Consider the following 26,357-nt stretch of genomic DNA (forward strand, 5'->3'; position numbering starts at 1 on the left):
TGCTATTTATGTTAACAAATAATGAGTTTAGTAACCATTATTTTAAACGTGATTGTTAATTTAAAAATTTTGTTTTAATGTCTATTACTATAGGTATTAATGGATATAATGCACACACATAAAAAAGCTCTTTGGTATCCTCAATAATTTTTAAGAGTGTTAAGGGTTACTGAGGTAAAAAAGTATAAAAACTGCTGGTGAAATAAATCTTAAGTACTTATTTCATACTCTGCATATCCCAATACTTGCAACAGAATACAATTTCACATAACATTGTTGTCTTTCCTTTTTTAAGAAAACCCACGTAGGATAAGCTACCTTGAATTTCAAAAGAAAATTGAGAAACATGTCCTTATCATTACCACTGATTATTTTAACTGTACCTTAGCCAAACCCAAAAAAAACAAAAAAACAAAAAAACTTAGCATTAAGTGAAAATTATGGGAAAAACTGTTCCATACGTGAAAGTAAAACTTAGTCCCAAACTCGCACCAACATATTCTTCTATCTACTTCAAAATTACTTTCTATCAAATCATAATTTCAAAACAAAACTTATTAACTTGAGAAAAAAAATAATTACCAAACCCATATCATCAGCTAAGATTCCTCCATGGACATTTTCTGGTCGGTCCTTCTCAGAAAAATTTGTTATTGTATTATAGTATAAGTCACTTCGCTGTTCCCAAAATGGTGGAAGTTCTTTACTGTTTTCCCGTGATACCATCCAAGCCAGAGCTTGTTTTTGATGTGGAAGCAATGGTGTTTCAATAGCCTATAAATAAAAGGTTACGTCATTAAGTAGAAATACAATTAGGCCTTTTCTTTTTTCTCCACACAGAGATCTAGAGAGGTTGATCTTATGATAAAAAAAATTTATAGATTAATAGCATATTTAAAAATCCCAAATAGTTTTAAATAAAAAATACTGGCTCAGTACCTCAGCTGGCTCCATTTCATGAGTTTTATCATCTTCTTTTAAATCTTCGAACAGCTTGTCAAATTCTGTTTTAAGCTATAATAAATAGCGACAAGAAACAAACCGATTAAAATAATAATTACACTTAGTTCCAAGATTTCAAATCATGTAATTAACTATAAGAATCAACTATCAAAAGGCATATCAATGAAATCAGCTTTTTGATAGGCTACACTGCTCATCGAAGGAAGAATAAATTGGTTCTTTAGATGTAAGTGGTAACTGTGTTACAGTTAAAAGTATACAGAATAGAGATTTGTTAAGTCCTGGGTTTCAGTCACAGCTCTATCACAAATAAACCTACATATAACTTTACATAGTTTTATAGCAACATATATGTGTTGTAATTACTTATGTAAATTAACACATGAATACACAGGAGTAGCCCAGAAGAGATCAAACAAAATCTAAAAAGTCAGGAGAGGTCACTGGGGATTTGGCCATCAGACAGAGGCTCAAACCCTTCTAATAATGAGCAGATAAAATATAGTAACTATAATTAGGATCTAAAAAGGCTAACATTGAAGAGAGACAAGAAAGTTTATATGTAATTTGTAGACTGATCTGCATTATTTTATGTATTTTATATCCTAATTTTTTCAAACTAACTCAGAATAACAGTATCTTGAATTACAAATCAGACAAGTAAAAACTAGACTAATGCCAAAGATTTGGAATTTATTTTTTTAGCACTGCATTTGCAATTTTACTGAACGAAGTTTTAAGCTTCAATTTTTTTTTAAATTAGTATTTGGACATTTGAAAAATTTCATATACAAAAACATCAAGACATACTAAAACATCCCATGTACAAACAGCAATGGGTATATTTTAATGTATGTATGAAATGTATGCACATAGTCTATATTCCTAATCACTGCTTTCCTTTTGTTTGCAATACAATTTGCTGTTTATTCTACGTTTCATAACAATATATCTAAAGACCACTAATATCAGATACATACTAAATTCTTTTAAACATAAATTTTCAACATTTAAATATTACTTTTATTTATAAAATAAAAGAGAAGCACACCTGTTCAGTTGTCATCTGTACTGCAGCAGGAACTGGCATACTATAGCTTGGTCCAGCTCTTCCAGAGCCCCAACCACTTTCCAAACCAAATCCTAGAGCTAAAGTTTACAAATAGAAAGAATAAAATCACCAAATGAAATAAATTATCTTTTAATAAGTAGCTTTTAAAACTTGTGTAATAAGCTGCATTAAAGATTCCCTTAATATATTCAAAAGTTTCTCTAAAAGCTAATTCCTAAGTCATTCAAAAAACAAATTATTAAAATAATCCCATGTTGTTTGAACAAAAGCTCACCAAACAAATCACACTTTTCATTCCCTACAGGGAGATTCTTTGTCTATAATAAAAGAGTGTTTAAAATCAGGGACTTCTAGGCATTATTATTATTGGACAAAATTAGGGAAGAAAATCCTTGTGTATTTGTGTGTATGTGTGCACGCATGTGGCATGTGCACACATGCGCACACATATTCCCTCCTATGACTCTATAGTTATTTCAAAATAAAGAGAAAAAAATTTCAGGGATCTCCTTAAAAGACTCCTAAAAAAAGTTACAACTTGGAGCCTTCAGCACAAAAGTAGTTTAGCCAACCAAACTCAAAAGTATTACTTAAGAGAATAAATCTTACACAATTCCTTCATTGTACAATACTAAAATAACAGTTTAAACCATAAGCTTACTTTTTAGTGCAGGACCCAATTTAAATCCATGTTTCTTCAACTGATCTAAAACTGCTTTTCGATTTTCTTCTTTTCCCCAAAAAGTCATATGCAGAGGCATGGTAAAAGCATTGTTTGCACCAAAAGGAACTACCCTATCATATGTAAGAAGGAAAAAAGTAGGAAATCAGAAGTGTTATTTTTCACTCCCATTAAAAGCCTGACTTTTAAATATTCTAAGAGTTACAATCAAATTTTGCATAAAACTAAGGTAGGGAGGAACTAACTGGGCAGACCAGAAAGACAGAAAATGGACAGGAAATAGGATCAACAACAATCAGAAGGAAAGGGTATTTATTAGAAACAGAATGCCAGAAGAAACTGAGAAGATGGGGTAAAGCAGTGTTTAAATACAAGGACACCCTACAACCAAGATTGTAAGATAGATAAAATAGTAAGTTTGAGAGGGTAGAGGTTTCACTAACAGAACCACCAAGGGTAGCAACCCATTCTGAGAGAACAGGAAATGATTTGTAAGAACTATTTCTGACCCAAGACTCACTAAAAGTTTATTTTCAGGATCTGGAAAATTTGACTAAGAAAGGAGAAAACACTGCTGAAGATGCAACTTCCAAAACCGCTTTTACTTTCAATACTTTAATTGAGATCACAAACACAAATGTCTAAAAGAGAGTAATAGCACTAAGGAAGCTGGGAGTCTAAAAAGAGGAAAAGGTTGTAGAACTGGGAGAATGTATGCCCTGGTAAAGGAACAGCTGTTACTCAGTTTCAGTCAACTGACATCATGTGGAAATGAGGGTCCAGTATTACCAGATCTTCCATTTGTCAAGAAAAATCTTGATAAATAATTTTATATTCAGGGAAAAAAATTTACACATATAAAATGTAGAATATCTACATACTAGAATATTGGAAAAAAGTGAAAAACATTTTAAACACTGTGTGAGCAAAATGAAATTCATCTACATCTGATCACAGGCTACTAATTTACAACCTCTGATTTAAACCAAATACTTCCAAACTGCCAAATCTATGCACTAATAGGCCTTAAGAGATGAAATGAACTTCCTAATATTTGAACCAAAGTCTGTTTTTCTCCATGATAATAATTCAATGGAAAAGTGAAGCTGTTTGATGGCTAGAGTAGTCAAGGCAAATGGAAGGAGAATTAAAATTTATTGAATACATACTAATGATACAGTGGTAAAAGCTGTCAGAGCAACTATATAAGCTCTTTTAACAAGTTCAAAGATCATGACAACTTACAATTATTAAAACTAAACTCTGAAAGTACATTACCCTTCAATTTGTGCCAATTTGTTGTCCATGATATAGGCCAAAGCAGCTGCAAGATCCTTCTTTAAGTGGCCAACCTGATTTCCATTCACATTGTTTACTTTAATTGCATTCTTATCATAGGAGTTATTGGGCTCTCGTTGTAATGCAACCATTTCATTATTATTAACCTAATAAAAATGAACAGATAATATTATAAATAAACATACAATAGCAGTTTTCTTCACTACTCTTTACCTAGGATTTCCCTTTACTATTTAATGCTTACTAAATAACACTGCATATAAAAATTGTATATTTTCGGGGATTCAGACTTCTACAGATTAAAGGATTTATTTTACAATGATTCTTTTATAGCATTTAAAAAATTTACATTGACTTGAGAAGTTAGCAAATCCTTGATATCTGAAAAAATACAAACTAAGTAACAGATTCACACTAAAATTTTCAACATTGTAACTTCTGAAAACAAGTGATTTTTACTGAATAACTACATGCCAGACATTGTTCTAAGCTGATTTTGTAAATTCTCATAAACCCCATTGGTAGGTACTATCATTATCCCCATTTTACAGGTGAAGACAACTAAACATATAAAAGTTAAATAATTTGCCTACAGTTATAAATCTAGTAAGTTATCAAAGCTAGGATTTGAATGCAGGCAGACTAGTTCCTAGTTGAATTCTCTAGACTCTAAAAGGGGGAAAAGGCATTATTAAATCAGAATGGGACTGTAACAAGAAAATATATCCAGTCTTCATTCAACTCATACTATTCTGATTCCACCTGATTTAAAATTCGCCTGAGGGCAACACCATTAAAAATGGAAGGATAAGGATTTCCAAATATTCTCTTCTCCATAAAAGCAAAAAAAAATTGACAAAAATTATCAGAATCCATTTTTTCACAATTCCAGAAACTAACCAAAGGATTACAGAAACATAGGGAGTGTTAATTCAAGAAAAATCACTGAGTATCAGTGCTTTAGTCCCATCTCCGGCTCTCAGCTATATGATAGCCTTTAAAAATAACAACCTGCTGGGATTCTTGGTGTAGCCTAGCAGTTACCAGAGCAGAAACACACAACCAAGCAGAATCTTTCCAAGATTCATTTCCAAAGAATTGTCATTATCTGATCCGTATAATGGTTCCCTAGAAGACTCCCAACTTGCAGAACTGTTTATATTTAACCTCTGAGCTCACCTAATACAAAAAACCTTCCTTAGATGGGTGTTTGTCAAAAACAATTTTACAGGCAGTGGATAAGCTGGTGCGAAAGACACATAACAAAAAGACTTAAAAGGAAAAGCTGAGGAGTAGGGTACCATAGGGGCTTTGAAAAGCTCCAACATATTTCTGGAAATGCAGAATGCTATATACAAGCATAAGGCTGTATGCATGTCTAGGATGTGCTCATGCTCAGGGAAAGACCTGAAAAGACCTTAAACTCTCGGAACTGAACTTGAGCCTCTGAACAAACAGGAAGTGAAGGCAACTGCCTCGCTGAGTGTCAGGAGTGCCCCAAACGCACACAGCTCCTCTCAGTGAAGACAGAAATTTACTGGTTCCAGTACAGTTATTTGGTGACCACTAAGCTAACCAAGTACAGACACCAGTGGCCAAATACAATAAAGAATAGCATTTACAGGGTTAACTCAGAAAAGCTACTAAAAACATACAATTACCAAAATCAGCAACAACGACCCTGAGGAGGGGAAAGAACCCACTGTCCCTAAAGAAGCACAGATGTCTGACCCTTTAGAAAAATTTCAGTTTAAATATGTCCAAAAACCTAAAACAAACCATGTCTAAAGAAATAAAAGAAAGCATGAAAACTTTATCTCACCAAATAGAAATTCTGGAATCAAAAAGTCAGTAACTTAAGTAAAAAAAATCACTGGAAAGGCTCAACAGCAGGTATAACAAAGAGGAATCAACAAAGTTTAATACAGGTCAACTGAGATTAGAGTCTGAAGAACAGAAAGAAAAAGAATGAAGAAATAGGAACAGGCCTCAGAGACATGTACCATTACATACAGAGTCTCAGAAGAGAAGGAGAAAAAGGGGTAGAAAGAATATTCCAAGAAATAATAAGTGAAAACTCCCCAAATTTGATGAAAAACATTAATCTACAAATCTAAGAAGCTCAACAAGCTCCAAGTAAATTGAGACCCAAACCTGGACACATAATAATCATGCTGTGGAAAAAATTTTGAGTGCAGCAAGAGGCAAGCAACTCATTACATACAGGGGATTAACATATAATTTTTCATCCGAAACCATAGAGGGCAGAAGGGTGAGATGGCTTATAAAGTGCTAAAAGAGAAAAACTCAACTAATTCTGTATCTGATAAAACTGTCCTTCAAAGCTGAATGAGAAATTAAGGCATTCCCAGATAAACAAAAACTGAGAGAATCCAACCACTAGCAGATCTGCCCCACAAGAAATATTAAAGGAAGACCTTCAGGCTGAAATCAAAGGACACTAGACAATAACTTGAATCTACATGCAGAAATAAACCAAAGGTAAAGGAAAGTACTTAAGTAAATATAAAAGCTAAATTTTTTTGGTTGTAACTTCTCCTATTGAAATGGACATAAAACAATCAATATAAATCTATGTTTAGCATACAATGTATATAAAGATGTAATTTATATGATGATAGTACAAAAGGGTGGGGAAGAGGGGAATGGAGCTATCTACAAAGTTTCTGTACACTACTAAAATTAAGTTGGTAATAATCCAAACTATAGATTCTTATGAAATTAACACATTAATTATAATTTCCCAGAGAAACTTAAGAAAACTTAAAACATATTAAAAAATAAACAACCAGAGAATTAAACTGGTACAATAAAAATATCTATTTAATACAGAAAAGTTGCAGGATACAATATTAATACACAGAAATCTGAGGCTTTCCTATACACTAACAATGAACTAATAGAAAGAGAAACCAGGAAAACAATTCCATTCACAATTACATCAAAAAGAATAAAATACCTAGGAATAAACCTAACCAAAGAAGTGAAAGACCTATACCCTGAAAACTACAAGACATTCTTAAGAGAAATTAAAGAGGACCCTAACAAATGGAAACTCATCCCATGCTCTTGGCTAGGAAGAATTAATATTGTCAGAATGGCCATCCTGCCCAAAGCAATCTACAGATTTAATGCAATCCCTATCAAATTACCAACAGCATTCTTCAACAGACTGGAACAAATAGTTCTAAAATTCATATGGAACCACAAAAGACCCCGAATAGCCAAAGCAATCCTGAGAAGGAAGAATAAAGTGGGAGGGATCTTGCTCCCCAACTTCAAGCTCTACTACAAAGCCACATTAATCAAGACAATTTGGTACGGGCACAAGAGGGAGCCACAGACCAGTGGAACAGAATAGTCCCCAAACATTAACCCAAACATATATGGTCAATTAATACACGATAAAGGAGCCATGGACATACAATGGGGAAATGACAGCCTCTTCAACAGCTGGTGTTGGCAAAACTGGACAGCTACATGTAAGAGAATGAAACTGGATCACTGTCTAACCCCATACACAAAAGTAAATTCGAAATGGATCAAAGACCTGAATGTAAGCCATGAAACCATAAAACTCTTAGGAAAAAACATAGGCAAAAATCTCTTGGACATAAACATGAATGACTTCTTCATGAACATATCTCCCCAGGAAAGGGAAACAAAAGCAAAAATGAACAAGTGGGACTATATCAAGCTGAAAAGCTTCTGTACAGCAAAGGACACCATCAAGAGAACAAAAAGACATCCTACAGTATAGGAGAATATATTCATAAATCACAGATCTGCTAAAGGGTTGACATCCAAAACATATAAAGAGCTTACACACCTCAACAAACAAAATGCGAACAATCCAATTAAAAAATGGGCAGAGGAGCTGAACAGACAGTTCTCCAAAGAAGAAATTCAGATGGCCAACAGGCATATGAAAAGATGCTCCACATCACTAATCAGGGAAATGCAAATTAAAACCACAATGAGATATCATTCGTTCTGGAGTGATGATAATGTTCTGGAACTAGACAGTGGGGATGGTTGCACAAACCTGTAAATATCTAAAAACCATTCAACTGTGCACTTTAGAATGGCATATTTTATCCTATTATTTTCAACTACCTGAAAAAAACATAGGAAAGTTGCTTGAAACATCTCCCAACATCCATCTACTGACTCAAGGGACTATAGCCTGACCAATCACATTATCAGATGGATATTCCTCTCTAGCACTTTGGAGATATTCTATGAAACATACCCCTGTTCTCTCTTAGCCCACCTACCCTCTACCACTGCTATAGCATGATCTTCTTTAAAACAGATCATGCAAATACAAGAAAGTATGTAACCCAAAAAAAGTAGGGCAAAAAACTAACATTTTTTGAGCATTTCATCTAAAACAAGTTAATTAGATAACTGTCATTCACTACAGATGACAGCTAATTACTAATAAAATTTAGAACAATACATACAGGCCAAAATGTTGGAGACTATAAAAATAAAAACATGGTCCAAGCAGCAAGACAAAAAAGGACACAGAAAAAAGCAGGAAGATCAAGACAACAACAAGACAGAATTAGAACTAATTATAACTATTTTTAGACTAGAAAATAATCTACTTCATTATACAACAAAATTTAGGAGATGCAGCCAATTCAGTACTTTGAAGAAAATTCACAAGATTAAGAACTTTTATTACTGAATAGATTAAAATTAGGTGTTCAAATAAAGAATCTAAAAATAAAAGAACCTAAGGAAGGTATAACACATTTTGAAAAATGAAAAAATGCTAAGAGATGATTAATTTTAATCAGCGCACCACTTTTATTAGCTTACCAGAGTCATAGAAATTATTCTAAGATCAGCAAATAGTCAAATAGTCCTAAGATCATTAACAACCATCTAATATTTCACAATGGCTTAAAATAATCTAGGAAACAACATAAGTTTTGAAAAAATAGCACACATCAGAAAAAGGAAAGCTCCAAGGTAAGTATGATATCTAGAGAACTGATGGATAAAAAAATTGATAAATATCAGGAAAAAATTAGAAAAACTATTCCAGAATTAGAGACGGAAGTAGGAAGAATACAAAAACGATCAGACTTTGTAAGAAGTAGGGTAAGGGAAACAAATGATGAAAATGTTAAAGTAAAAAAAAAAATTTTTTTAAAGGATTTGAGAGAAAGTAGTAGGCATATATATATATATATATGGCATAAATATATGCAGATCTAATATATAGACAGTAGAATAGAGACACTGAAAAAGAAAAAAAAAAGCTTTGCAACAAAACAAACATTTAAAACTATAATTGAAGAAAATTTTCTGAAAAAGAAAATGAACTTACAGAACAGTCAACACTAAGACACACCCTAATAAAACTATTTGACTTACAAGAAAAATATCTTTTAGTTACCCAGGCAAAAAAGTTCCAATTCATTTATGTGGGGGAGAAATCGTTTTGGCATCAGATTCTCACCAGCAATATTTTATCCAACTTCAAGATGTCATGGAAAGAAAATATGGGTCAAGGATTTTATAAGAGCTGAACTGCCCTTCAAGTACAAACATCACATTACAAACATACAAGCAGTCAGGAAATATTGTTCCTTCCTAAGAACTCTCCTAGACAACACATTTCAGACAACATGATCTGAGACACTCCAACACAACCGAAATACAGGAGAATGACTCATGGAATCCACATCATGGACTTCTTTCCCAAGGAATCTCTTGAAGAACATGCTTCAGACAACTAAAAAATGATGTGAGAAACTCGAACATAAAAAAAGGGGGGGGTGCTTGAAGAACTGACAATCCCAGAACTTTCCACAAAACAGATGTAGTTTTTGCAACAAATAACATGAAACTTAGTGGGAGTGGGAGGAGGGTAACTTGTGAGGCTCAACAACCAAAGGTAATACATAAACTTTGTTTTGTTTCTGATTTGAAAAAAATGAACTGTAAAAAGACATCTTTAAACAATAAGGAAAGCTGATTATGGATTAGTTATTAGATATACTAAAGAATTATTAATTTTGTTATGTATTAAAGTGACATGTAAAAAAATCTGAGTTTTTTTTAGAGATACATTCTGAATTATATGGATGTAAAGTGATAAAGAGTTCGGATTTTTCGTACTAAAAAGTGATGAAGCAAACATGCAAATAACTCAACTGCTGAATCTGGACTTGTGAGACTTAATAACCAAAGGTAATACATAAACTTGATAAACTTCAGGAAAAAATTAGAAAAACTATTCCAGAATTAGAGACCAAAGTAGGAAGAATAAAAAAACGACCAGACTTTGTAAGAAGTAGGGTAATAGAAACAAATGATAGGGATATGGGAGTACACTGAACTACTCTACTTGTATGCACGTTTGAAATTTTTCATAACAAAAAACAAACTAGAGGTATATCATCTAGATAACACAGAGGCAAACTACGAAAACATAAAAAAGACAACTACTGATTAGAAGAAGTCCTACATTCTTTATCTGTTCCTCTCTCTCTCTCTCTCACACACACACACACACACAATGCAAAGAATAGAGATACAGAAAAATGACACAGGAAGAAAAACTGGGAGACAGTCTTACTACAGAAAGGAAAAAAGGACCAAAAAATAGACAATTCCCTTATCTTCTAGGAATTAATATTCTTTAAATTAGAAATATTAAAGTGTAATAGAGTGCTGAGGGGCAGAAGAGGAAAAAGCAACTGACTGACTTGCAAATCATTTTGCAAGTGTACAACATAGTGTCTGTGCTTTCTGGACATATTATTTAACCTTCCTGAGCTTCAGTTCTTCAGTTATAGAAAGGGTATAGGAGAGTCACTGCAGCAATCAAATGAGGTCCTACAGTAAAAAGTGCTCTTTTTACTATCATTGAAAGCATGATATAAATGTAGAAGAATATTAGTCATTAGGTATTTGTTGTCTGTTGCCCAGATTTATTTCAATTACTTCTAACTGCACATAGCACTTTCTAATTTTCATTTTCTAGGTTAATATCATAAACATATCATATTTTAACTTGATATCTAATATCATACTCACTACTCCTGTGTAATAGCGTAGCCCAACTACATGACCTCTCAAAGTTCCGAATAAAACTGAATCTAGCTCTTCATCACTAGTTAGGAAGTCATCTGGAGGGATAATATCTTGGAATTCAAAACGGGGAAAGAAAGTTGGATATGAGAGGCGTGGAAAATTTCCATGGACTCCATATTGGACAGTCTGCAAGTATTTCCAAACAGGATCTCTATTTAGGGGAAAAAAGCACAGAAAAACAATACAATATTTAACCAAGTACTTCTCAAAAGACCATACTATATTGAAAGTCAACTGTTTTCTCACTTTATTTCGACAATTAAATCTTATGTGGTAAATGCTATATAAAGATTAATAGTTACTCTGGTTAAAGTAGGGATTGGATGTAATGTCAGAAAGCTTCAAGGAACCCTACCTGTTCGAAATACCTTATACTCACGAGTACTCAAAATGAAAACTCGAATAAGGATTCATAAATCTCTTTACTAGTGATCATAGATTTAAACTGAAATGTTTGTGATGCCTGTAATTTTACCTGCCAAATTTAAATAGAGATTGAGGCAGAATGCAAATATAGAACTATTATTACATACGAAGCTGTTTTTATCTTTACAGGCAACACATTTAGCATCCATTCGAACAGAACCCTTATTTTATTCAGGTATCCAAACCAAGCCATCATGGGAGGTTGACCTCAAGCCTCCAATTCCCATTGGTTTATGGGTAACCTCAACCCCTTTTTGTTTCAGAAACAGACATGTAAAACAATTTGGACAACGAAGAGTAGGGTCAGCTGAGAGGCTTCCAGAAGTGTCTACTCTCGTAAAAATAGAAAGAAGCTATTTCCCCTTCGTTTTCCCTGTACGTCGCGCATAGCTCTTTCGGCTCCTCAGCAAAGACATATTTACACGTCTATTCCTGCACAGAAGCTGCGAACTATTTGGGGACAAGGGTTCTTACACGGCCCTTATTCCGAGCACAATGCCTAGCGCACAGTGGACATCTAGCGGGTGTCTTGCTGAACCACAGTGATGCCATCCCGGCTAAGAAGTACGAGGTTTGGGCCCCATGCCCCCCACAGCCCCTGACAGATTCCGCAAGGCACTGCCGCGAGACTCGTCTGAGAAGCCTCCCCTCGCCCTCCAGGACTGCATTTATTTCGCCTGCAGCTATGTGAGCCCTGAGCAGAACGAATACAAGCTACACAAATCGCAAGGAGAAGGTCAGGTTCATTTGGGGACGCCGCCAGGCGGTTACCCACTACACCCCACCCCCGCCGCCCCCTTCACCTCTTGAACATCCAGGACATGGCGCTGGGGGATGACGAGAGGAACGCTTCGGCGCTCCGGATCGTTCTCGAGCCGCCTCGCTACTCCTCCTTCCAGGCCCCACAGCAGAGAGGCCAAGGGCAGGCTTCCAGCGCCAGAGGAAGAGCGCACTACTGTAAGGTAGGACGCCGCCAGCCTAGTCAGTCGTCGACGCTGTCTCCTTCTAGCAACAATCTGAGATCCCAGTGTCGCTTTGAGACTGGCACTGAGAAAGTCCAATCACGAGGAAGAAGCCTACGGAGACGAACCAATCAGTACACGGAAGGAAAGGCAACTCCTCCCCGCGCAGCGATTCAAAGAAGGTGGGGGGTCCCGGCTGCTAGGACAGTATCATCCGGGTTCTTCCCCGCCCCCCAGGCGGCGGGCGGGAAAGCCACGCGGCCCCAGGAGCCCAAGTGCTGTGTCCGCGGTGTTCGCGATTTGATTCCCTGCTTCAAACCGAGAGAAACGGTTCTGCTTTCCGCTGTTTCCCCCGCTCTCTAAGCCTCAGCCACATTCTTCAGGCCCTACCCCATCCGGCCTCTAATTTTCTCATCTGACTTGACATGTAATAGATCTAATACTGAGTAAGCTGTGATTTACGAGCACTGGGGCTACTAGCGAGATACTTCCCTTCATCTCCCGTGGTGGACCCTGGGTAGTTACCCTCAGAATATTCATTTTAAGCCTCGCTGGCTAATCTGAGGCACACCATTCAAAAGAGCTTAACTGGAATTTAGATTTGTGGTGTTCCTCCCTCCACCTCCTTTTTTTTAAAGGGAAAATTTTCATGCCTGGTAAAGGAAAGCAGAAAAATGCGATGACAGCCCAACCCGCTTTGTTGGTGATTGCTGGAAGCGGTGGGTGAGACCAGCTTCCCCTCAGGCACGTGGCTTCTCCGACCAGGCGGGAAGCTTGTTTTTCTCGGAAAACTGTAGGGGGCGCTTCGAGGCGCCCCGCGGCGAGCTTCTGAGAGCGTGAGGAGACAGAGAAAGCCGGGGGGCTGGGCGGGGTCTTGGCGGTAGACCAGAGGACTGGCTGCAACCGAAGGGGCCAGAAGGGTCTCTGTGCCTAGGGATCCTAGAAGAGGCTTGCTGATTTAGTACGCTTTTTAACTGGTGCAGCGAGCCGTACCAGGTTAAGAAACTAGTGGTGGCCTTGAATTGCACTTAAGGCTCGTAACTGTAGCTCTGGAGGGACTCATGCTCCCAGTGTCAAAGACATTTGCACGATCAATGAGGAAATGTATTTGTGAATGTGATCAGTATTGATACTTCTCTTAACAGAGTATGGGAGGTGGTCAGTGAAACAGTTTTTCAAGAGGCATTTTGTTCATTATCTTAAACTATCATGATCTGTAAACATGAACCAGCAGTGGAATGAGAAATCGAATTTGCAGCAGTTTACTATTTCACTAACAGATGAGGAAGATGAAGATAGTGGCATTTCAAATTAGTTTAATTACTTTCCTTTCGTATGGAAGTATTGTGAGGCAAATGGCAATATAGCTTAATTTTTGGTGTGCCAGATTCTAAATAAGTTCTTGGAAAATAAGCCTGAAAATGCCCAGACTGAAAATACTTTGTGTGTAAAATTAATAAAGAAGCCATGCTCATTAGCGTCAAAGATAAAATTCCAAATATGAAAATAAATTAAACCTGACTCTTTAAAGACTAAAGACCTATGAATAATGACTGTCCCATGGTTAAAGAATGCAGATGGAATGAAATAAAAATTTGCTATTTAAAGTCAACATTTTTGTCATCTCAGATCTAGCAGTTGAACCTGAACACCCTTTCAATTAATCTTTTATTTTAATTTTTAAATGAAATGCAGTTTACTAGTTTGATTAAAATGTTACAGTGATTTAAAATCAGAACTATGACACCAGATAATATTTTCTGAAAAATGAACATTTGTAACTGAAAAAAAGAACTTGAATAGAGTGGCTTTTGTGTTAGCCTGATATGTAAGGAGGGTGGCACACAGAAGATAGTGAGGAAGATAAGAGCCAGATTACATAGAAATTTATGGTCTATGCTAGAGTTTTCATTTTATTTAAATGCAATAGAGAGCCATTAAATGCAGGAGAATGACAATCTGAATTAGGCTTTAAAAAATTCACTCTCACAGCTTTATGAAAAATGGATTAAAGAAAACAACAGAAGCAGAGAGACTAGTTAGTTGATAGGAAAAAATTGTGTCCAGGTAAGAGATGGTGGCTTGGAATGAGGAGGTGATGAAGCTTAGAGAACCAACAGAGTTTGCTTATGGATTTGGATATGGGTACTGAAGGACAAGAAGGAATAAAAATCCTCCAGCCACAAACACACTTCTTATCCTACCCCCCTTTATACAGATTAACCATGTCTCTCCCACACTGTTTGATGCTATAAGCACGAAATCAAAGAATGGCATACGTGGCTCTTCATAATCTGTCCCCTACCTCACACTCCTATCACTTCACAACTCCCCCTGCCTATAATGCCTTCTTCATTAACTTCTCTAAAAATTATGAATATTGTAACCACAAGACTATTCTCAAACCCCCCAAAATTAATAATAAGTCATTCCCTGGTGTCTTCTAATAACTAGTTTGTACTCAAATTTTCACTAGTGTCTGCAAAGAAGTTATAGTTTCTTAACAAAATAGAATTTTGAAGCCCTTGACAAAAAATAAAAAATTTAAAAATCTGAATTTCTAGAAGTCTGGCTTCAGTTCAAAGACTTCCAGGTTTATGTCATAACTAGTAGATTCTGGATTAATATATGATGTTGTATATGAACTTGTTTGTTTTCTTAATTCACCCTAATGGAGATAGACACAAAGTTCAATGGAAGAGAAGAATATTCAGGAATGACACCGAACAGTTCACAGAATAAATAGATGCCATCACCCAAGGCCAAGCACCACAAGGGGAGGGAGGATAGCCTAGCAAAGTTTCTGGAGATACCACAAGAAAGGAAGCTATGCCTCATTTTCCAGAGAGTACCCTCAGGATTCTGCAGATCTTAGGGTCTCATAGAGTCAGAAATGTGTCAGGGCAGTCAAGGAGTAAAGGTTAGTAGGTAGGGGCCCTACTGTTAAGCTGCCCGAGGGCAGCTTTGTAAAATCCTATGACAGTCCCCAGGGAGTCTTCAGCCCTATGAAGGCTGGAAGCTTTCACTGAAGTGTGGTTCTAGTAAGCAGAAGCAGGATGCTGGTGCCTGAGTTATATCAATAGTGGGTGCCTGCAGAAGATGCATAGAGCCTAAACATAAGCCCCAAATGGGCAAGAGAGGTGGGACTGAATTTGAAACCTGAATTTAATTGACTTTAAATCTTAAAATGACTAAAGTACCTGAAAGTATCTAAAATAAGTTACTGCCCATTAGGCAAACCGAAGGTTTAGATAAAATTAAGTTCAATAAAAAAATATAAAGTTTTATCTTTGCAGAGTCAGTGATTGAAACTAATACATGCTAAACATACATATACATACATAGCTCAATGAATTTATACTTACATATTTAGAGCAGGAATCTTTAGTTTGTTGAAATAGGGGATTTTCACATTCTTCTTTTTGTGTATATGCATGTAAAATGTTCTGTATACTGAAGATGAATTGCTTTATTGCCACAAAATAAAAGATATAAACTAAATTGTTATAAATTATGAGGCTTTTCGACTTTGTTTTTAATTAATTTTAGACTTACAGAAAAGTGGCAAAATTAGTACAAAAAGTTCCCTCATATCTCTTATCCCATTTATTTAAACAACCTACATCACAGAATTATCAAAATCAGAAAATAATGGTACATTTCTGAACCATTTTTTAAAATAACGAAGATAAGGCATAGGAAATTATAAGGCTATAAAATCTTTTAAGACTTACTTATTTATAACTGAGTTTCCTTATACTGATTTTGATCAAGACCAGATTCCTGGGTACAACAACAGCTGATGGGCAGGGGAAGTAACATAAAATGAACGCTAAGTAAAATTCTTCTTAATTAAGTAATATAATGAATATCTTGTATCTATCTTGAAGTAAACACTCAGCATATGCTCTTATTATCATTACTAATATTGCTGTAATAGAGTAATTACCTAGTAAGTCCTCTAACACTTAACAAGAAATACAGTTGTAAATTAAGGCTGATTTCCAGTGCATAGCAGCAGGGTTATTTCTAAATGCCCAAGTAACATTTTCCACAAGCCAATCATTTTCCCAGGTTCATGTCCTTGAAACAGACTGAATTGTTTCATCAAGAACCAGGAGACACTCTGATCCCAGCTCCCACTCTGAGAAATCTGTGGTGTTCCAGCTTACAGAGGACTTTCCCAGGAGATAATTGTTTCCTCCTCCTCTGGCCTTGGCTCACTAAGGGTTCCTATCTGGCAGAAGACAGAGTTGCTGAAGCATTAGGCCTGCCTGGAATCTGTCCCCTCCTTTGCATCCTGCCCAAGATCCTTTTCCCAGCATCAAGAAAGTGCCACTCTGGGCTATGGAATTATTTAAATTCTTGTCATGGCCATGGCCAAAGTTCTTTTTATTTTAAAGAATCTTTCAAAGATTGGTGAATACTTTTCTGCCTCCTTTATGGCTAGAAAATTAAGCTTAAACTTTAAATGCACTTTTGATGTTATCAAAAACACTGTTTTTTAATGTGGGAAACTATATTCTAATTGCAAATTAGTTTTTAGTCATCACAAGTCACGAAACTACTGCATCCTATAACCACACCTATGTTAGCCCTAAAAATTAGGTTTAAGCTGCGTATTTCAAATAGTCCTTTAAAAAGTTTTTTAAAAAACTGCAAAAAGTCAAACACATTTCTCAAATTTGAAGAAAAAAAAGAATTAGAATAGATTTTTATAATTTAATCTACTGATCTAATAGAATTAGAAATTCCAAGATATTTAAGTTAATAAACACATGAAGTTTTCAGATGAGAACATCCTTAATATCCTGCTTGAATTGCTAATTTTATAATATTAAAAATAAAATTTTCATTTCTCAAATATTTCTAGGTACAGTATTGGGTCAAAAAGAAATAATATAAGATATAACCTCAGATGAACATTAAAGCATTGATAACCTAGGTTAGCATACTAAAGTCAACACAGCTGGCTGTAAATATTCAGACATTGAGCTTTTCAGGAGATATCAATGGTTGGTACATTATAAATATGTGAAAAAGAAAGATAATTAAAAGGGCAAGACATACATTTTACCCATAACATTAATACAAAGTTTTTTTAATGATGAGAAACACAGCTAGCCTGGTATTCTAAGAGGGGCTCTTTCAGATACTTCTAGCAAGAGATAAATCACTATATGCTTGTTTAAAAATTACTATTTATTTGAAAGAAAATTCAAATTTAGGAAGGAAGTGGCAAAAACTTGTACATTATTATTTTTTAATTTTATAAAGTACCAAAAAGAGTAGTTCTCAATCTTTTCCCAAGAACCTCACTATTACTAAAAGATAGTCTAAAACATAATGAGCTTAATTAGATTTTTAATTAAGAGTTCCTAATTAGCTTGAACAAACTTGAAATGATAAATTTTGAGTAAAAATACTTCTTAAAAGGAATGTTAAACATAAGTATTTCAATTGTGGGGATATGTTCAATTTTTTTAAATCCAAAAACAGGTGAATAAATATTATTACCTTTGGCAAGAGTTCCTGGCCGCAGGCGGAAAACTACAGAGGTCTATGTGAGTAATACATGGCCACTTAAATAAGTATAAGAGATAAGTAATATATTACCTCTAAATATACAAAAGAAAATAAGACCTGTTCTTGCAGGCAAATCAGAAACTACACTAAAGGATACATATCACTAAACTGCAAGGGAGATTAACAAAGTGGGGTAATAGAGATAAAAAATAATGTGCTCTGGAAACTAGAGTAAAGGTGTTAAGAGGCTTTATGGACTAAGTAGCAGTAAGCTGGAGGAATGATGAGTGGAGTTCAATAGGTATGTTGTGAAGGTGTCTTCAAAGCCGGAGAAAAAGAAGTCATGGAGAAGCAGCTCATTCAAAAGGTGATGGAGTGTTCATTTTGCATAAAAGGATGCCTAATGAGAGACTGTATAAAACAGAGAAATGAAAATCTCAACCAAGCAAAGCCAGAAAGGATGCAGTTCTGTATTTCTCAGTATCAGTGCAGCAAACAATCTGGGACAGCCTACAAAAATAACAAGAAGGTAAATATTTTCTTAAACACTAAGCCTTGACATGTTTTTTGTTGAGGTTAATTAGCCGGTGAATTGTCCTGCTGTTTACCACCCACGCCTGGGGTCCCGTGCAATCAACACCACACTTAACAAGAATCTTCCTTAATGGATATTGTCTCTGCCCAAAACAAACTACAGATCTTTCTCACTTGTAATGGACTACATCCCAATAAACCCACTGTAAACTGAAAATATCGTTAAGTTGAAAATGCATTTAATATACCTATCCAAACATCAGAGCTTAGCCTAGCCTACCTTAGGTGCTGAATATCTCATGTTATTTTTTTGAATACTGGGTTGAAAGTGAAAAACAGAATGGTCGTATGTGTACAGAATGGTTGAGAGTAACAGTTGTTTACCCTCATGATCATATGGCTGACTGAGAGCTGTGGCTTTCTGTCACTGCCCAGCATCACCTGAATATCATACTGCATATCATTAGCCCAGTATAAGATCAAAATTCAAATATGATTTCTACTGAATGTGTATCACTTTTACACATCATAAAGTCAAACCATTGTTAAGTCAGGGGCTTCTGTAAATCTAAAATGATACAAACAAAACAAAAATCCAAAACAAAGCAAAACCATCACAGCAAGCTTTCCTCCTCATAGTTGACCTGTGCCCCCAGCATATTTTCTCTCTTACTTCCCACCACATTAAACACCACACAAACAATATAAGTCCACATCAACCTAAAAATCCTACTGTAATACTACTGCATAACTAGGATATTATCATCCTCCTTCAACCTATTTACAAAATATCCTTATTCAGAGAGCTAGGGAAGCATTAAAAATACTGCTGCTTTAGATTTTTATTTTTAAGGTAGTTCAAAGTCCCAAAACACACACAATAAGGTTACATATTTTTCTTCATCATCATTGAAAATTATCTAAAAAAGGGCTATAATCTAAATCCTCATTACCTGATTCCCAGACTAACGAAATGTTCTCCCTCAGATTAAACAATTTAATCTAACTGAAAATACACACAGAGATTAAGTCACACAAAAATTAAAAGTAAAAAAAATTAAAAATAAAAGAGAAAGAAATATACAAGTGGCATAAAACTAACAGACTAACTTAGGACATAAAAACTTCCTTGTTTTAATGTGTTGTTTTAATTTGTCTGGTTTTTCTCAAACTATTCAAATTCAGTTAGACAATATCCATCATATCATTGATAAGTTTTCGCAAATGCCTAGGGTACCTAACTGGTTTTCTTGGTTTCACTGGAGATGGCTGGTAATTGTAGGTCTGCTTTTGTTATGCAGCTGTATTCCTATTATGTTAATGTATGTGCGCAATTTAATTAGTAGTTTAAAACCTATACATGCTTATATTACTCTACAAGAAGATATGCCAAAGAAATAATCAATCTTCCCATGTTTTCTTCCGTCTGCTACTTCTATAGCTTTTCTTCTTCCTTCCTAATTACAACCCTTTAGTAGAATTAGTGCCTCATATCGAAAATTACCAAGTATCGTAATTCTTCCAAGTGGTAAAGATACCTCAAGACAAATGCTGGGCATAGAAGCTACAGGGCATAAATCTGCAAAGAAGTAAAAAGCTAACCTTTTCAAAGAATATTGCTTCTCTCTCACTTACCAACTTTACATTTCCCTGTATGGCCCCGGAAGATGACTGGTTAGCCAGAGACGGGTAAGATTCCTCAAGAGAGGAACAACCTAAGACAGGCACAGTCTCAGGGGGGCCATCAGGAGGGAAATTGGGGACCAACAGAGGGGAGGCTTAGAACCTCATCCCCCCTGTTTTGAGAGAAATTTTCTGCATCCGTGGATGTTTTGTTGCCCTTGTCTAGCTTAGATTAATACTTAGTCTATAGGCACAGACCTGATCATCTACATTTGCCCTCTTACAGCACTAAATTATGTTTTCTACCTTTATCTTGCATTTACCTACCACTTCAGCATTTTATTTAAAATAATAATAATAATAATAAGGGAGAAATGTGGGATTCACATATAAATCATGTATAAAAATCAAACAAATAATCATATCTGACTTGGTTGTTTATAGTTCATGATGTGTGATCAAAACCGAAAGTTTCTGTGATATGACTGCCCTTGCACTGTTCACCATGTAAGAACTTATTCACTATGTAAGACCTTGTTCACCATGTAAGAACTTGTTTGTTATGCTTCAGAAGATTGGAGACTGTTGAGATATAGGCTTGGGGTTGATTAATGACTGTGCATTGAGTCCCCTATACAGAATTTTATTGTTGTTAACAACCATTTGATCAATAAATATGAGAGATGACCTCTCAAAAAAAAAAAACTTCCTTGTTTTACTAAAACCTAACCATTTTAGAAAGTACTTGAAAAATTAACAGTTAATAAAAATAGGGTAAAATTTTTAAGAGGGAGCAGCAAACTAAAATCATGTCATACTCTGGCAAAGTCTTCTTATAAAATGTCATGTCCTCCAAGTACCAAATGATTTCCCTCATTTGCAGAGTGTAACAATGAAGCAAAACTGAAGGAACAAAACAGCAGCAGACTCACAGATTCCAAGAAGGGACTAGCAGTTACCCAAGGGAAGTAGGTGGGGAGGATGGGTGGGGAGGGAGGGAGAAGGGGATTGAGGGGTATCATGATTAGTGCACATGGTGTGTGGGGGTCACAGGGAAGATAGTATAGCACAGAGAAGACAAGTAGTGACTCTGTGGCATCTTACTACATGGATGGACAGTGACTGCAATGGGATATGGGGGGGATTCGATAATATGGGTGAATGTAGTAACCACGATGTTTTTCTTGTGAAACCTTCAAAAGAGTGTATATCAGTGATACCTTAAATAAATAAAGAATAAATAAAATTTTTTTTTAAAGTCACATCCTCAAAAATAATGTCTTACAAAACTGTTCTCAAGCTGGATTGTACATACAATAATTTTCAAGCCTATTCACTTTGCTTTTTTCCTCAGATTTGCTTCAAAATTGTTCCTGGGTCAGGGCCAAATCATTCTCAGTTACTAAGAAGGACTGCTATACATGATCTTACCCACACGACTTTAAATATTATCAATACGATGATCACACTCACATGTGTATCTTGAACCCTGACTTCTATGAGCTCCAGACTCAATGTGATAGACGTGAATTTACAAATCTAAAACAGGTTTCTTAATTACATCTCTCCTCTCCCTCAATGTGCTTTTTCTTCTGGTTTCCCCCTTTCAGTATACAGCACGCCAAAAGACCTGTAGTCACCCGTGTCTTCCCTTTCTCTCATGTCACACATCTCATCTCTCCTATCAGTTCTGCCTCCAAAATACATCACAAATGCACCTAATTCTCTTCACCTTCACTATTATCACCCTGTCCAAGCTACCATTTCTCACCTGAATTACAATACTGCAACAGTCTGACTGAACTCTTTCCATTTTCCTCATCCAGCCATACTCCTAGTTCTTTATTCAACAACCAGACATCTCTTTATAATGTAAATTCTATCATATCATCTCCCTGCTTAAATGTTCCAATGAATTCTTTGACTTAAAATGAAATCCAAATTCTTCCACAGCACATTATCTAGCCCTTGCCTATTTCTTTTTCTCTTATTTCATACATTTCTCTGGGCTCCCTATGTTCTGGCAACACTGGCCCTCTTGCTACTTATGGCATAGCTATCACCAAGCCTGATGAGGGCTCCAGGCCTCTGAAATTCATTTCCTCTGTGCAGACTCCCAGATGTTTCCATGCCCGGCTCCTTTTGATGTTTCAGGTTTCAGTGCAAAAGCCACCTCCTCAGAAAGGCCTTCCTTGACTTTCTGATCTAAAGTACTCATCCCTCAGTAACCCTCTATCCCAATAGTCAGCAAACTGCTTCTTTAAATGGCCAGATAGTGTGTATGTTCATTTTGACTACACAACTCTGCTGCAGTAACAGGAAAGCAATCACAGATAATAAATACTTGAGTGGCTGTGTTCCAATAAAACTTTATCTACAGAACAGATAGCAGGCCATAGTTTGCCTATCCCTTCTCTATCACATTATCCTGATACATCATATTCACAGAACCTACAACTGGAATCACCTTGTTTTCTTGATTACTGCCTCTCTGCTTCCCCTAGATAGGCTCCAGTAAAGAAAGGAACTTATACTGTTCATAGTCGATCGATCCCACAGCACCAAGAAGAGAATCTAGAGGCTCAGTAAATGTTTGTTGACTGAATAAATGAAGTAAATTACCTTTCCTTGCATTTGATATAAAATGAAAATAATCATTTAAAAGTCAAATTCTATTCTACCACAAAACATCCTTTCTCTTACAGGTTCTTACATTGTTAAAGTAGAAAGAAGACAACTGAAATCTCCACAAAACTCAAAAACTTACCCCAACCTTTGTTTAGATATCTCAATTTATTCAAATCACTCCTGCTTCCAATCAGATATTTTGCTATAATTTTATACAAAATACATCTGTATTTTTACTTTCAAGAAAAAAAAATCATACAAATCTGACAACTTTGACAAAAATTAAAAGCCTAGAGGAGACCAAGGGAGGTCTCCACCAGAGAACATTTGAGATAAACCATATCCCTTTCTTATCCTACAGCCAATTAGTCTCCCAATTTATATCTTTCCCTTGGCCTCCTCCTGCCATTCCTTAGGCTTTGGCCCTTAGAATTTGTGTATTTCTTGCATAGACCAACTACATTAAACTTTCTGCTCATTTTGTAGTTTTGATGCTCTCAAGTTTCTTGGGGACATTTTTAGTTCTTAACGTGTTTCTGGAATACATTGTTTATGTAACATGGACATTTTAAACAGAAGACCCCTGTAATTAGTAAGTTTTCCAAATTAAAAGTTTCACATGAAGAAAGTTGTGAGGAGGTTTCTGGAATTTAGATCTAAGTGAGATTCGTTCTAGTTGTCTTTCAATGGAAAATTTATGCAACTCTCAAATGGTTTTTATCTTCTGAAGCTAGAGACAGGAAAGCTTGAGAATATGGCTAAAGGAAGAACAAATAATAAATGAGACTTACACTTAGCCTATTCAAAAAATATTGTCAGAGGTATAATGAATGGTTAAATGGATTCTTCCAGGATTTTTCAAAATTAGTGAGGTCTCTTCTCACCAGGCAAGACCATGCTTTAACTCCCCCCTCATGCCTCTTTATTTTATTGTATACAGCTAAGATACCAGTACTGTTTGTATTCAATTTTTCATTAAGTTATTTTGAAAAATATTTATTGGTTACCCTTTATGTGACCAATGCACACTGGAGGTGTCAAGTATCTGACAATGTAGCTCATGTATAGGTCACAGTCCTGTGAATCAGACTGACTCAATTCCTAATGCTTGTTACAGGAAAGTAGATTGGGCTGCCCTATTACTGATCAGTCACTGGGAACAATAACACTTCAAAAGAATAAGTGTTCTGGAGGTATAAGGACCTCTCAAGAGTTAGTAATATGGGAGGTTCTGCTGAATAATAGACCGCTGTCCCTCCGTTGCCCAACGTAGCATCTATTTGTCCTTTCCCTGATACTCCCAATACTTGTTAAGAAACAGCTTGGACCCTAGGATAGGTCTGGGAAATAAAGGGTAACAAAGGCCTTCTGTATTTTGACGACTTTCTCTAGGTGTGGAAATCCCTCAGGAACTTAGAACTTCATAGAATCCCAGGGAAGGACCATCCTACTACCATCCTCTCCCCCAAGCCCAGAGGCAGAGATTTGCTCTGATTTTGGACCCCTTCAGTTACCCCACATCTGGGAGTTAGCCCAGAGGAGGTGTGTTACTGAAGACTTAGAGCTTCTTCTGAAATGGAAGTCCCCTCTTCTCTGCTCAACTTGAGGTCACCTCTGTACTTTTTTCTACTTTTGATTGGAATAAAACCATTAGCCTAGTTTTCACTTCTCTCTTCCTTAGGGCATACTAGATCCCTTCTATCTTCCTCCTGCCAAGGACATATGCTGTAAACCCTGTGAAGCCTCTCCTCAGCCCTGGTCTAACAGGAAAGGCCCTCATCTGCCCTGGCTCAGCCTCGCATTGGTTGGGGCCCCATCCTGCCTCTAAGCAAGCTCCAGAAGAAAACAGCTTTTTTTGTTTCCCTGCCACTTCCCAGTCTGCTCTCTACCAACACAAATACATATGCTGACAGTTCTATGGCTAGATGGAGTCTGTGTTTGTTAATTTCTCCACCATAATCTCTATCTGGTTAAATCAATACAAGTAAACCCTTTTTCCACTGAACCCTACTTCCACATTTACATTTCCAAAACTTGGATGATGTGTTATCTCAACCTCTCTCTCTACTTCTCTTTAAACTGACATGCTGGGTTCCTTTCTTCTAAGGAGGCATCTCTTATCTCCAGGTGCCACCACCCATGGACAGACCATACTAGAAATCCTTTAGTATTTAAGGTTCATGCTTACAGCATCACATCCTCATTACAAGGTCCCTTCTTAAGCACTTGCCTTTTGGAAACTACACCAAGAGAGGTTAAATTATTGCTCAAGAGCACATAGTGAAAAGGAACAGATGCTGTGGTGTTTAAGGGCAGAGGTGAGGAGCTTAGATCCCAGGGCAGGGACCTAGTTTGTGCCTTTGCTCATCTAACACAACATGTGCATTTGTGTGAATGTCTGTTTATCAGTACATTTCAAATTATGAGTCCACATGCACATGTTGCATAAATGGCTAGGAATCTCCAGTTTACTATTAGAATGAGATAATTTGTAAACAGGGACATCAGTTGTTGAAGAATGTTTTGGTAGGCTGTGTAAAGTCCCCTATCTAGCAAATGGCACCACTATACCCCAAGGCCGCCCAACCTTTCTTTTTCTAGCTCCTAAAAATATATCATTGCTCTAATACCGTCTCTTATCCATCTCCACTGCTCTTACTCTAGCCCAGACCAACTATCATTTCTTTCTATGAATCCCTGAGTCCAACTTCAACCGCTTTAATGAAATTCACAACGGAGCTGAATTTTTCTAAAATCCCATTCAAAGCAGCTAAGACCTCTGATTAGAGCTGTAATGTCACCACTCAGACATGGGGCTAATGTCGGAAGTGTTCAATCCTGCTTTAAGTGGTCCTTTTCTCCATCCTCCCCCTCTCCCCCTCACCTTCACCTCTTTCCCCACGAAATGGTTAAGTTCTACTGATTAATTCCGCTCTGTTCTCAGGCCCTGTGGCAAACCCTTTAACCAGAAACACTGGCCTAGGACAGACCCCTTGCTAGGCTCGGGACTACGGGTCGTCCGGTTTCAGCTCGAACGACAGTCGCTCTGTGAAACCTTCCTCATCGATGCGCTTTCGCCCAACGCGTCAAAATTAAAACACATACCCTTCTACGCACTGTTTTGTCAGTTTGCTTGTTACCCCTTTTCCGATTGTGGGCTCCGTAAGGACTAAATCTTATTCTATAGGCAGATCAGATAAAGTATTAAGAGGCATTGGGAGGAGCAGTAGTCCCACCGGCCCGCCTCCAGGGTGCACCAATCCAAGCCTCAACGGTTACCGCACGAGCCTACTTAGATGAGATGGAGCGCCAGGCTTCAGGGCGCAGTGCGCATGCGAAATTGGGTACGATCAGCCGGAGCCCGAAAACTACTATTCCCAGAATCCCCTGGGAATGCATGCCCCTCATCCAGGACTATATTCCCAGAAAGCCGCTCAGGGCTTGGGAGTTAGTTTCTCGACCCGAGATGGAGTGGGTAGGATTAACTCGTATCTTTCTCTCCTCA

At 36.6% G+C, this 26,357-nt stretch overlaps 1 protein-coding gene across 7 annotated transcripts in view; it reads right to left on the bottom strand.

Annotated features, from left to right (window-relative positions):
* Positions 1-26,357, bottom strand: part of HLTF (helicase like transcription factor) — an 87,772-nt gene that overhangs the window by 53,181 nt on the left and 8,234 nt on the right. For 6 of the 7 annotated variants that reach the window (XM_036896365.2, XM_036896363.2, XM_036896364.2 and 3 more), the window contains exons 2-8: positions 12,383-12,655; positions 11,097-11,304; positions 3,996-4,162; positions 2,697-2,830; positions 2,015-2,112; positions 940-1,014; positions 583-774 (exon numbers count right to left, since the gene is read on the bottom strand). In XM_036896365.2, coding sequence (XP_036752260.1) covers positions 583-774; positions 940-1,014; positions 2,015-2,112; positions 2,697-2,830; positions 3,996-4,162; positions 11,097-11,304; positions 12,383-12,402 — 894 coding nt within the window. In that variant the 5' untranslated portion in view covers positions 12,403-12,655. The remainder of the gene's footprint in view (positions 1-582; positions 775-939; positions 1,015-2,014; positions 2,113-2,696; positions 2,831-3,995; positions 4,163-11,096; positions 11,305-12,382; positions 12,656-26,357) is intronic. The other variant, XM_057498990.1, reaches the window with a different exon arrangement.

This window comes from Manis pentadactyla, chromosome 1 (assembly GCF_030020395.1).
Source record: "Manis pentadactyla isolate mManPen7 chromosome 1, mManPen7.hap1, whole genome shotgun sequence".
Lineage (NCBI taxonomy): Eukaryota > Metazoa > Chordata > Mammalia > Pholidota > Manidae > Manis > Manis pentadactyla.